This window comes from Gigantopelta aegis, unplaced genomic scaffold (assembly GCF_016097555.1).
Source record: "Gigantopelta aegis isolate Gae_Host unplaced genomic scaffold, Gae_host_genome ctg4969_pilon_pilon, whole genome shotgun sequence".
Taxonomy (NCBI): domain Eukaryota; kingdom Metazoa; phylum Mollusca; class Gastropoda; order Neomphalida; family Peltospiridae; genus Gigantopelta; species Gigantopelta aegis.
Window position 1 is genome coordinate 4382 of NW_024534144.1, and position 13102 is coordinate 17483.

Genomic DNA, 13102 nt, shown 5'->3' on the forward strand with positions numbered 1-13102 from the left:
GAAGAAGGGTAAGTATTGAAATACGACTGTCACTGAGCCCACACCTGTTAAAATGGATGTACAGATTAATAAAATGGATAAATGAAATCAAATTGATATACCTTTTTGTAGTAATAATTAAACTAACAGAGAGAGGAAACGATTTTCTAAAAAGAGGTTCCTCTTCTGAAGAGTTCGCTTTTTTTTTTCTCTTTCTTTTTCTTCTACAATCAAAAACATAATTCCTGTGATAAAAAATAGCATCATACTTGGTAGTTGACTCCGCCTCCTGATCAGAATCGCTATTCTCTTGAACACCTTGTTCCTGTTGCCTAGCAGCCACAAAACTCTTTGCCTCTTCTAGATCTCCTTCAATAACCACCTTTAAAAGTGAGTCTGTATAACAGATGTATTATATAATGACATAACGATATAAATTTAATATTAACATATTAATAATGTACATTAAGATGTTACACAATATTATATAGTACCTTGAGCTTTACTATAGCCATCAGCTTGTACATATATTGTATAGAGTGGCCTACAATACAAAAGACTATTGACAAAATGTAGATCATATTATAACTATATCTCTAGTAAGAATGAAGGTCTGGAGTTTACAATACAATATTAGGGGTGTGGCTTACGTTGGCATTAAGGTAGCCAGATGATATTGATCACGTTGCCAATCAAGAGGCATATCAAAGAACTCTTGAAGTGGGAGAGTAGCTGTTTGAAGACGTTCCAAAGATGGGCGGAGACTGGAAAGTTTTTCATCAAGTTTTTGAGTTTCTTCTTCTTTAGATTTTATAGAAACTTCCAAAGTAGATTGTCGAGATGCTAATCTAAATTTAACAGTTTAAAGGAGTTAAAAATAACTGATAGTGTCTTACTGTTCTCTCTGTTTTAATTCCCATTCTAGTCTTGCTAGCATCAATTTATGAGAATCAATCTGAGTTATTTCCTGTAATAATAGAATCATTCCTTATCAAGTTATAACGCCCACTCACAGGTTTAGTAATGCCCTCTGGTGCTGTATCATAGAACTCTTCTACACTTATTAAGTCAATATCTTCGTGTTTAGACCTAAAACCACAAAATATTTAAAAATTAGTAGTAGTACATCAACTTACTTAAATTGTAAACAGCTTCTTATCTCCTTCTGTAAATGTTTAGCTTCATATTGGAGATTTTGTAGTTGAAGATGTAACTCATCAAACACCCAATTTCTTCTCCTGAGTCTTCTCTCTTGTGTCCTTACAGTAAAGATTTGATAGTCGGTTCAATCGACGTAATTGAGCAAATAGCAAAGTACCAGCTTTCTGTTGAGCTGTCATTTCTTCTGTCTGAAAAATGAGATTATAATCAAGTGGGCGTGGTCTGTCATTACCCCTTTTGTTCCATCGGATTTGAGTTCTTTGACATGTGACATGACATCACTCAGTTTGTTACATGCTATTTTGGCAGCTGCTGGGATAGCACTGTATCCTTGGTCTGCTAATTTCTCGCCAAACAGGGGTAGTCCACCCAATGTGCCACCTCCTTCTCTAGTGGGAGGAGTGACAGTGTGCGTGGGATCTTTTTTGGATTTTTTGGGTCTGGCTCCACCTTCTCTTCTTCTGTCTTGCTGGGAGCCGACCTGCTGGAAGGTCTCTCTCCGCCTGTACTAGTTCTGTGTTTTCTCTTTGTAGACATAATCCAACACGTGGCTAATGGAGTATACGGAATTGATACGAGTTTTTGGAGGTGTGTGTGGAGATGTGGCCGGAAGCTGTGTCATATTATAGCGAAAATGTCAAAGATGATACTCGTTTCTTTTCTGTGCGTTTGTCTCATCTTTTCTCTCCTCATTTCCTCCTAAACCCACAGCAGATGTACTAGCCTGGACAAATCGGGAAAATTGGTATGATGTATTCCTACGGGATGATTTCTATGATGGAAGATATTACCAATAAAACTCAATATTTCTGCTATGGTGTGGGAGGGACTGCAACAGAGTTACCTCCTGCCTCACTCTTTAATCCTAAACAGATTGATCTAGATAACTGGTTAGATGCAGCTGTTGCTATCGGCGCCAAATATGCAGTACTGGTTGCTCAACATTGTGGAGGGTTTAGTATGTGGCCTACAGACATCGAGAAAGAGACGGGTTTTTGACTATAAGTATAGCATCAAATACTCTCCATTAAATGGAGGCCAGTATGATCTTGTTGGAGAATTTATAAAGAGTTGTAAAAAGCACAATATATTGCCGGGAATATATTACAGTTTAAATGAAAACTTTTATCTCAATGCTGCACTAGGAAAAATCAGGACAACTCCTCTAGTTCCTGGACAAGTTAAAGTCAGTCAAGATCTATATGGAAAAAATAGTATTAGCTCAAATGAGGAATTATGGAGTAAATTATGGCCATTGGCTGAGATATGGTTTGATGGAGGTTGTTCTGTTCCAGGGATATCAGATACTATAAGTAATATGTTGTATGAGTTACAACCTCATGCTGTTTTACTTTGGTGGGTGCGCTAAACAAAATAATATACGTTGGGTAGGTACAGAATCTGGTATGCCTGGATATCCTCTATGGAGTAATTCAGATGGTTGCAATGCTGGTCTGGGTAGTTTCTGATGGAAATACATTTTGTCCAGCTGAATCAGATACACCATTACAAGTGTATGACAATTGGTTTTGGCGTTCAGGCTTTCAAATTCGATCTCTTAGTGAACTTAAATCCATATACATGGATACTGTGGGGACATAATACAAACTTACTGTTAAATGCAGCTCCCACTAGCCAAGGTCTCATTGCTGATCTCAGCATGCAGCGTTATAAACAGTTCGGTGAATGGATCCAACAATGCTTTAGTCATCCTGTACTTGCTACCACTGGTCAAGGCAATATTGTATATCTCATTTCAGAAGCAGGTCAATCATTTCGATATAATAAAATTGTAATTCAGGAAAATCAAACTAATGGACAAGCTGTGACTGAATTCTCTATTTATGATCCTACGATAAGTGGTACAACCCCCGTCTTCTCTGGTGAATCAATAGGTCATAAATTGATTATTAATATAGCCACCAATTTCCTTGAGAGCCACAAGTTAATACTTAATATCACAAAATCTGCTATAGATCCAGTTATCTCTCATTTTGGAGTTTATTACTGTACTTGAGTTTAAGCCTTGAACTACCAGCAATACTTTGAATGTAAATTATGACAATTAGATTTCCATTTTTTTACTTTCAAAATATTAACATAAATAATTCACACAATGTTGGTCATAAATATAATTCAAAAACATTTTAAAAGCTGAGATATTTTAAAGAAAAAAAAATTACGAAATAATACTTTTGATTTATGGGAAGATGCTATCTCTCATTGTGTAAAAGAGACTCAATGTCCGGAGTACAGACCAATCGGTAAGATAAGTGTCCCAGTACTGAGATAGAGGGAGGGGCAGAGTCCTTGTCTAATGTTCTGATGGAGACTACTTCCTGAAGAAAACCACCTCTTTTTCCCATGGCAACATTCAAAGTAGTGTCCACCTAACAATAACCTAGTATAATGGATGGATGATTTATATAATAGAGGTACATCCATTGTCTCTCACGTTACATTTCCAGATTCATGTACTTGTAATCGTCCTATTAATCCTTCTGAACGTTCCTTAAAGAATTTAGTGGTAAAGAGCTCTGTACAAATTTAGAAACATGTTACTAATAATAGAGTTCAATAGATCAAAAATCCTATTACTAAAAATTGCTACTATTATGTAAGCATGATGCTATTAATGTTACTAAAAATAGAATATATCTATTTTCACCTTTTCTGTGTCCTCCTTTTCTCCCTCTACTTCCATTGAGTGTTCCTCTCTTTGTAGAGGAAGACAGTCAGGTAGTTGAAAAAATAAGAATTGACCTTTTGAACCCTAGAATAACATAACATTATATTTATTTAGATTATCAGATATAGTTTACCTCTGATGGAGTAAATAATTCAGCTGTTGTGATTGGATGGGTAGTCTTACCAGATTGCTTGTCTGGTTTAACTGGTTTATGTACCGAATGTGGTTTGTCAATTTCCATGACCTCATCATCACTAAGAGGTTCAGATTTCACTAAATTAGAATAAAAATATTTAAACACTGTAAAGTATGAGTTACCTCTAACAAGAGGTTTTATTTCTCTCGTTGACTTATTATGTAGTGAATGTTCCAATGGAAGTTGTACAGGTGGAAGAAGTGAGTGTGGAAATAAATGTGTCTCTTTGTTCTCCTAAAGTCATCTAGACAGAAAAATATATCAGTAAATAAATTTAGTATTTATGTACCTCCTCTTCTTCATCTCCACTTGACAAGATGTGTCGAGTTTTGACTTGTTCTTTAGTAACTCTATATACAATATTATTATTATTATTAATATTATTATTATTATTAATATTATTAATATTATCATTTCATGATAATATTAATAATTAATATTTATTGATTACTTGTTTAATGTGGTATCTGTCATAGCTGATTTACCAACTCTTGATGATGTTAGTGAACCAGAGACTATAGAACAGTTAGCATTTTAACAAAATCAGAACATTAGTATCATTTGTAATTGACTAAATGTGGTCAATAACTTGTTAACAAGCAAATTAATAAAGTAATTATTAACCCTTTAATTACCTCTATTATCAGTCATCATCTTCTCAGCTGGTCCCATACTGAAGACAGATGCAGATGCGACAATGTCTCTCTTTTTTCTTTCTTTACGCTTATCTCTTTGCTCATCTCGTCTGGACTTTCCCTCTCTGTAATGACTCTCAGATCTTGAAGTGGGTGTGGCTTGATGTTTCTCCTTCCTGTCATCACTGGACTCATTCTTTGGACGCCTAACTGGAATAGTGGGCGTGAACACTCTCTAATAAAAGGGAATACAAAATAAATAGACCTAGGCATTGATATACACAGCTCTAAAGTATAAAGAACGAATGTTCTATTCAGTATACCTTAGGACCTTAAATATTAAATATATGGAGTTAATATAATTGTACAATGACTCAGTCCAGTACTTTAGAATCTGAGTTGCTATATACCTTAGGAACACCTCCAAGAGTTAAATCTCTTTTTTGGTTTAAGAGAAGGCAACCTTTCTGATGAACACACAGATGGCTGCTGACGTCGAGAAAACTGATAATATTTAATACAATAATTAATGTAATTGAAAAAACAGTTTATAATACCAGTTCTTGGAGTAAGTGTTGTCTTCCATTTTGTATGGTCGTTCTCTTCATTATTCTTTCTTTCTTCAGAGGAATACATTCTTATGGAATCAAGACCTTATCGACCTGCATGCTTTTAATAGATGGGTGTGGTCTTATGAAGCTTGATCCCCCCCGACTGGAGAAAAATGTTTGCTTCTCTGATTTGTTGTTGCATTCTTTGCAGTCTGTTAGCAATCTCTGCTGACCAACCAAATATTGTAATTTTATTTGCAGATGACTTGGGATATGGAGATTTAGGACTTTATGGTCATCCTACAAGCACTACGCCTAACTTGGATGCACTTGGTGAAGCTGGTCTTGTCTTCACAGAATTTTACACAGCTAGTCCAGTATGCAGTCCATCCAGAGCAGCAATACTAACAGGAAGACTGCAGACTCGCACTGGTATTTGGCCTGGAGTATTTAATCCAGGTAATGTCGGAGGTCTTCCTCACAATGAGACTACCATAGCTGAGGTTTTAAAAACCTCAAGGCTACAAATCTGCAATTATTGGTAAATGGCACTTAGGTGTCGGTGATAATGGTACTTATTTACCAACAAATCAAGGGTTTGATTATTATATGGGTATCCCTTATTCTCATGATATGTGTCCCACACCAATTTGCTTTTACCCTGATGCACCTTGCATGGATCGAGGTAGAACAGGAGAGACTCCTTGCCCACTGTTTGAAAATACAGACATCATCCAGCAACCTGCAGATTTTTTACTCACTTATCTGTAAAATACTCTAATGCTGCTACGGGTTTCATCAAGTCTAATGCAGCAAGCAAGACACCATTCTTTTTATACATGGCATTTCAACATACACACACAACCACAGTTCTCGGGTAAAATGTTCACTAACACCAGTATTAGAGGTATATTTGGAGATTCTTTAAGTGAACTTGACTGGCAAGTTGGAGAGATTATGAAGGCACTTCATGACTCTGGTGTATCAAACACCACTTTTTTTTTTTTCACAGCTGATAATGGTCCTTCTTTGCATATGGGACCTCATGGTGGTAATGCTGGACCACTTCGTTGTGGTAAAGGTACTACTTGGGAAGGAGGACAACGGGGAGCCTGCTATTGCTTGGTGGCCTGATCGAATAAAGCCAGGAAAGAACAGCTGAGATGGCAGCAACAGTCGACTTATTGCCAACATTAGCGGCAATTACTGGAGTTAAATTGCCTTCTGTAAAGTTGGACGGTCTGGATATGTCACCAATTTTGTTCAAAAATGAACCAAGTAGCCGAGACTATTATATCTACTATCCTAAGGATCCTAATCCAAGTATTGGTATATTTGCAGTAAGATGGAAACAGTATAAAGTACATTATTATCAAGAAGGAGTCATTGCCTAAATACGTATCCAGATATTGTGTGTCGTAGTAATTATACCAGACACCAACTCAATCCTCCATTGCTATTTAACTTGTGGGATGATACCAGTGAGATGTATCCACTAGATGTGCAAAAAATATGGAGATACACTTCAGGAGATCAAACAAAATCAAGTCACAGTTTGAAGCTGAGATGATTTGGGGTGAGTCTCAAATACATCGAGGTAGCAAGTCCAATCTTATGCCATGTGCTAGTCCTGGTTGTTCCCCTTTTCCATCATGTTGTAAGACAAGCAGCAATAAATGGCGTAGTGATCTCTGGCATCATACATCCAGCAACAGAGTTTAAACTTTGTGTTTATATCAAGTTGTACTTCCGCTGAAAAAAGCTACAGTGACTATTTACTTCATAAACATGTATGCTGTATTATTCCTTTTAGTACTTAGGATATCTTGTAGTGTTTTAATTCTTTAGATCTTTTAGCAACACACATTAAAATGAAAAACTATTAACAGTCAAAAATGGGAAATATTGAATTATTCTGTTAATATTTAATCTTTTTTTGTTGTAGTGGTTTTACTGGCCAACTGCTTTTTTAGTTTGTCATAGAGAACTGACATCAGTGTTAAAGAATTAAACACACCAAGTATTAAAAATATAATGCCAATTATTATAACCTAGAAAAAAGAAAATAGAATAAAATATTTGCAAATTAACAAATTATTAGTAATGTACTTTGTTATATAGCAATATAATCTAGGTAGTTATAACTTAATAACCAGTAATAATATCTTTACCTGCCAACGTTGGCAATCTTCATCAATTGATACCATTTGATAGACAGTGTAGGCATTATGAAAACTGAAATATCTATAATGTAAGTAAAATAAATAATATTATTAATACATAAAACATAATACTAAAATGACTTACATATAGAAAAATGAGACAAATGACAAGAAACCAAAAGTCAGATACTAATGCTAATTGAGATTCTGGAGAGAGAGAGAGAAAGAGAGAGAGAGAGAGAGAGAGAGAGAGAGAGAGAGAGAGTTATGTGACAAAGAATAGTCATGCTTCACACCTTGCGTGATCACCATGTGATGACTTTTACCCATTGCAACTTCTCGATATAATTTTGCACGTTGATATACAAATTGTACTATCATCACACAACCTATAATGTGGCACAAAGATTGTTAATATTATAATATAAGTTATATTAAGATTGTTAATATTAATAAGTTATATTAAATAACATACTGAGACAGAATATGAAAAAACATGAATTGAGGCTTAAAGGAAGTATAACATGGTCCGGGAGGCCTAGAAAAAGAGAAATTGTGTGCATGTATGTATGTGTGAGTCGAGTACAAGGAGAGTCAGTTATTGCTTATAATTTATTATATACCAAATTAAAGTAATTGTTGCCAATAAAACACTGCAATAATGATGTACCAACCACCCCACAATTTTATTCTAAGAAATAGAATAATTTGAAATATTATAATTGAGTATTTTTTACCTCGAACCATTTCCTCTAAGTATCAGTTCTCTCAGTGTAACAGTGAAAAAATACCACACACAAACACAGTGAACTAAAGCACTAGGAAGTCTGTGATTTGGGAAATATTTACAAAATTAATGAATGAAGAATTAATGTCCCTTTTAAAAATAATGACAGATGAAATTGACAGGTAACGTACTGATATTCATTGAAAATCAAACTAATAATAGATAATACCATCATTAAAATAGTATTAAACATTTTGAACTTTTCATACTCCTGTTTGAAAGCTAATCTACAAAAAATCACAAAATAAGAATCATGTGATTATCATGTGACTGACTTATCTTCTTTGTTGCTCAAAGTAAGATTAATATTGCCAATGATCATACTTAAGACAAGACTAAGGAATAGGAATTAGGAAAATGGAATAGAAAAATGAGCTTAGAATTAAGGATAATTGTAATTCGCATACGTGGGTGGATGAGGAAAAGGTTGTCTTCATATCAGACAAACTTGTTAACATTGTCTTCAATTCAGATTTTTCACTCTTGTTCCTAATAAGTGGGTGCAGTTATAATGGGCGTGGCTATTGACATTACTTACTGACAAGTATCGAGTTGATATTCAACCATATTTGATACTCTAGAAGAACTGAACTCTTACAATTTTTTTCTGCTTTGTTTAATTGGAGACGTAAATTGTTAAGAACTTTAAACTCAGTCTGGAAAGAAAACATAATTAGATAAAATGAAATTAATAACACAATTTATCTTACTCTAACGCCATGGAAAGCAGATTTGAGCTCATTGAGTTTCTCACTGTTCTCGCTTTCAGCCATTTATAGGATATCACCAAAAGCAGGGCGGTGACAAACTGTCATCATGGTAAAACATGGCTGACCCACGTGGTGCTGAACCACCCCCCGAGAAGAAGAAACGCGCTGGATTTAAAGACAAAGAGACGAGATAGATCACTGTTTAGTCCTCCAGTTAGTAAACAAGTCGCTGGTGACTGCAACAAGACAGAAATAAAATTGCTAAATAATCCATCTTCTATAAAACTCTCCAGTTCAATGTTGTATGTTAAACTTTATAAATAGTACGAATTGTTGTGTATTGTAGGAAAGTGCTGTATGGGTCAGTACTCTCTAATGAAGACATCAAATCATTTCCCAGAACCCAAGTTAGAAAGTTTCATATTATCATTCACTTAACTGATATACTCATTACAGTTGATACAATCATATGAGGATATGCCCACATCACGTGATCCACAACCCAACTTGTGGACTACTTACCCTCCCCTGACTACGCCCATCTCACTTGTCAAAAACTCCACCCTCTAATAATGGAACCTGCCGACAAAAGAGGATCAAAAAATCTGGTTTCCAAGGTGACAATATGAATAAATTTTATTATGACAATAATTTTAATTGTAACAGTTAAATAATGATTTTATTGCAGTATCATCCAACGACATTTCAAACAAGATACAGATGAACCAGTTATGAAAACTGGTTTATCTCCAACAAAAAGTAAGATTACAAACAAGAATACACTCGACAAACCAGTTATCATAACTAGTTCACTTTTTGGCAAGAACTAATCAAACCAGTTCAAAACTTCCAGTAAATAAAACCAGTAAATCAGGTGTAACTGGTTTCTCTTCAAGCATTCAAAAAACTATATCACAACAAGAACAAACTCGGAGAATGCCACCTTCTAGTACCTCTTTACAAGTGGTGTGTGGTCACTGTTGATGATTGGGATGACTTTGATGAACTTGTAAAGGATATTGACTTATCTGTATATGACTGAATAAAATTATTTTTTTATTTAGAGTGTAAATATGAGTAAACTTGATTTGCTGTAGTAGTACCTAATGTATTTATAAGATCCTAAAAAAAACTATTTAAATTATAGAGTTAATAATAGGAGTCCTTACTTCATGAGATGCTGCAGCTATATGTCTTATACCTGCATGTATTAACAAGTAATGACTGATATAATTTTTGGGTATTTCTTACATCCAAAATTTCTCAACAATGTTTTTTCCTTTCATTGGACCTGTTTGTGGTAAACATTGAACAGCTTGTAATATTGTAGAATGTGAGGGAAGCTGGAGTGATGACACAGGACTATTGCCTGTTGATGATGCAATTGGACCTATAAGGAGATGTATCAATCATAGAGTACATACATTAACAGTAGTCTTGTGTAACCAGCATTTTCCATCCATCCAATCCATTCATTGTCTAACTAAATTTTTGATGTAAACAGCAGCATTCTGCGGAGAGAGTCTACAGTTATTAGTAACATTCCCATATGAAAAAAAACTACTATATCTTGAATTTGAGGAAGGTATCTTTCACTAACTGTATTATATATTCACATAAGACACTGGTTTTCTACTGGTCTAGTAATGGAATATCAAGTCATGATATCACATGTATTTGAGGCTTCACCTGTTGTAAACTTTTAAGACGTTTGTCACTTATAGGTGAGAAACTGCACAAGATCTTGTTCTGATAACCATTGGATAGCTATTCCTTCTCCACCCAAATATCAATGGATTCATCAGAACCTTTCCTAGCAGGCTGAAACTGAATACTGAGGGTTCTATAAATAAAATTTATGAGATAAAACAAGAGATAGATACAAATATTCTGCATAGATCTAGAAAGTACCTTTTTAATGCAAAATAAGTGAAGATCTAATAAACTCTTTTCTCAATGTAACAACACCATGAATTTTCTTAGTCCCTGTAGGTTGGGCGTAACTATATTACCATGTGGAAGGGTGTGTCATAGTCCTAGTAGTAGTTAAAAAATTATCTGTTATTTTTTCCCATTGGATAAAATTTATCAAGCATTTTTTATCCTAAGACTAGAAATATAGTAAGTTTTATCGTACTAACAAAAGATTATCCTAAAGATATAACAACTTATTAACAATTTTTTATTCTAGTAATGATCTTGTTGAATAATGTAAAATTATTTTAGTTTAAGAGATATTCTCATACATTTTTGTCATAAAATAGTAGCACACAATTAATACAAACCATTACTAAAAAACATAAAGTCTGCAATAACTTTTTAATAAACAACTAGGTATGACAAAAATGTGTTACTATTGTAATATGTAGTTTTTATTGTTACACACTACATAAATTCATTTGGCCAAAATTTACAACAGTGGACTAAAATTCAAAAGAAGGTTGAAATTAATTTTTGTTCTAAGACAAAAATTTTTTTAGTCAGACCAAATTTTTTTTCGTGACAGATTGCTAAGTACGCATGTAATTAATAAAGTTTGAGAAAGTTCTGCTATAACTGGTGGTAAGTTTTATCTTTAGATTTCTTCCGTTCCTTTTTGGTCTATAGAAAATAGCCTCTACAATTAAAGGCCCTTTGGATGGCATTTACAAATTTAAAACCTAGTGATTCAGATTTTCGTGGTACCTCAAAGTATAATACCAGAAACATAATTATCTTTTAAATTCATTTTTTAGCTTCGTTGTAATAACTGTGGTGATGTGACTGACAAATGGAACTATGTCACTCGATAGTAAGTTATCTGGCTCATTCTCATTTCTGCAGACTTTGAGGTTTGAGAATGAGAACTGGATATAGTATGAACTTTATTTTTGTAGGAGAACCAACCTCTCAAAGGTAGTCGAGGTAGTGCTAGGTCTCGTCATAACTGTAAGATGTGTTCAAGAGAGAACTCACTAAGTATGTCTGTCTTGTAATAATCCCCATATTGCAATTGTTTGTTTCATTAGATATATTGGAGGACCACATCAAATCATACAATGTAAGTGTGTTATTAGTATCTTTTTGTATAGTCTGTTTTTCTTTATGTTAGAAGACAGTGGTCGGTTTTAAAAGTATTGTAGCTTTTGATTGTAGAGGTTTAGAACCAGTTTTTGATTTTGATCCCAGGGTTTAATAAAAACTTGCATTTTAACAACAAAATAATATTTGTATTTTTCCAGTCTGGATTTACTGCTGAAGGTCATGATAGTGGTAATGTTTTTTCTGATATAGACTTAGGGACTAAGGTAACTTTGGACATAATATATTTGTCTTTAGTTCTTATATATATTTAGGAATGGACTGATTATGATGAGAAAGCTGCAGCTCCAGTGTCAATATTTGAAATTGAACACCAATTTACAAAAATGTAAATATAAAACTTTATAATGTAAAAAAATACAAAATGAAAACTTGTTAATAAAATGTGCAGAAAAAATTAAAATTTCAAAGTTATCGTGTTCTCTATAAAAGATAGTTTATGTTTTAACAGTGACTACAAGGTTTTTTAACAGCATTTATATGCCACAAGGCCATCAGCTACATTCATAGAGAATATAAGCCAATGGAGGAAGATAAAATGACAAACTAACACCACCATAGCCAACTTAGCACACCAGGCGACCTCACAACGCCCACGTACATAATAGTCTGCAGTCTGGCCACAAAATTGACGGGCAAACTCAGAGTGATAGACAAGAGGAAAAAGGACCATACCAGCAATGAGAAAGATACCTAAGATTTGGAAAGATGATAACTATTGTCCTTTGTACTTATTCATCCATTTATCCATCCATCCATTCATTCATCCATCCATCCATCTGTCCATTCATCTATAATTAATTCATCCTTCATCCATATATTATTCATACATGCAAATAGTTGGATGACAAATGCTATGAGATACATGGACTGTTCTTTGATTCGCGGTTTGCAATAAGCTATTATTCCAACAATCAAAGATATATCATAGTACCAGTACCAAGACCATAACTCAGACTCCCAGTGAACAGAAATGCAATATTCCTTGATTTCAATGTAGCCAATTGAGTCTGATTGTCAGGGACCAACTCAGGATAGAACTAAAGAGAACATATCTCCTCAATTGACGAGTCCTTTCCTGTTCCTGGCGTATAGCACATGTAAAAAAAGACCAGTTTTTAATGTTTATTGCCTGAAGAGCAGTAGTTGGT

General features: G+C 34.3%; 1 protein-coding gene and 1 pseudogene across 1 annotated transcript; one reads left to right on the forward strand and one right to left on the reverse strand.

Moving 5' to 3' along the window:
• Positions 1-248: 248 nt before the first annotated feature.
• On the reverse strand, positions 249-5296 carry LOC121366192 (the record flags this gene model as incomplete). The annotated part of the gene is made up of 4 exons (XM_041490735.1): positions 5218-5296; positions 4661-4870; positions 4013-4102; positions 249-375 (listed from the first exon to the last, which is right to left on the reverse strand). Coding segments are annotated over exons 1-4 (506 nt in total), but the record flags the coding sequence as incomplete, so codon positions are not given.
• An 88-nt stretch (positions 5297-5384) lies between these two features.
• LOC121366188 lies at positions 5385-6781 on the forward strand (annotated as a pseudogene).
• Positions 6782-13102: the final 6321 nt, after the last annotated feature.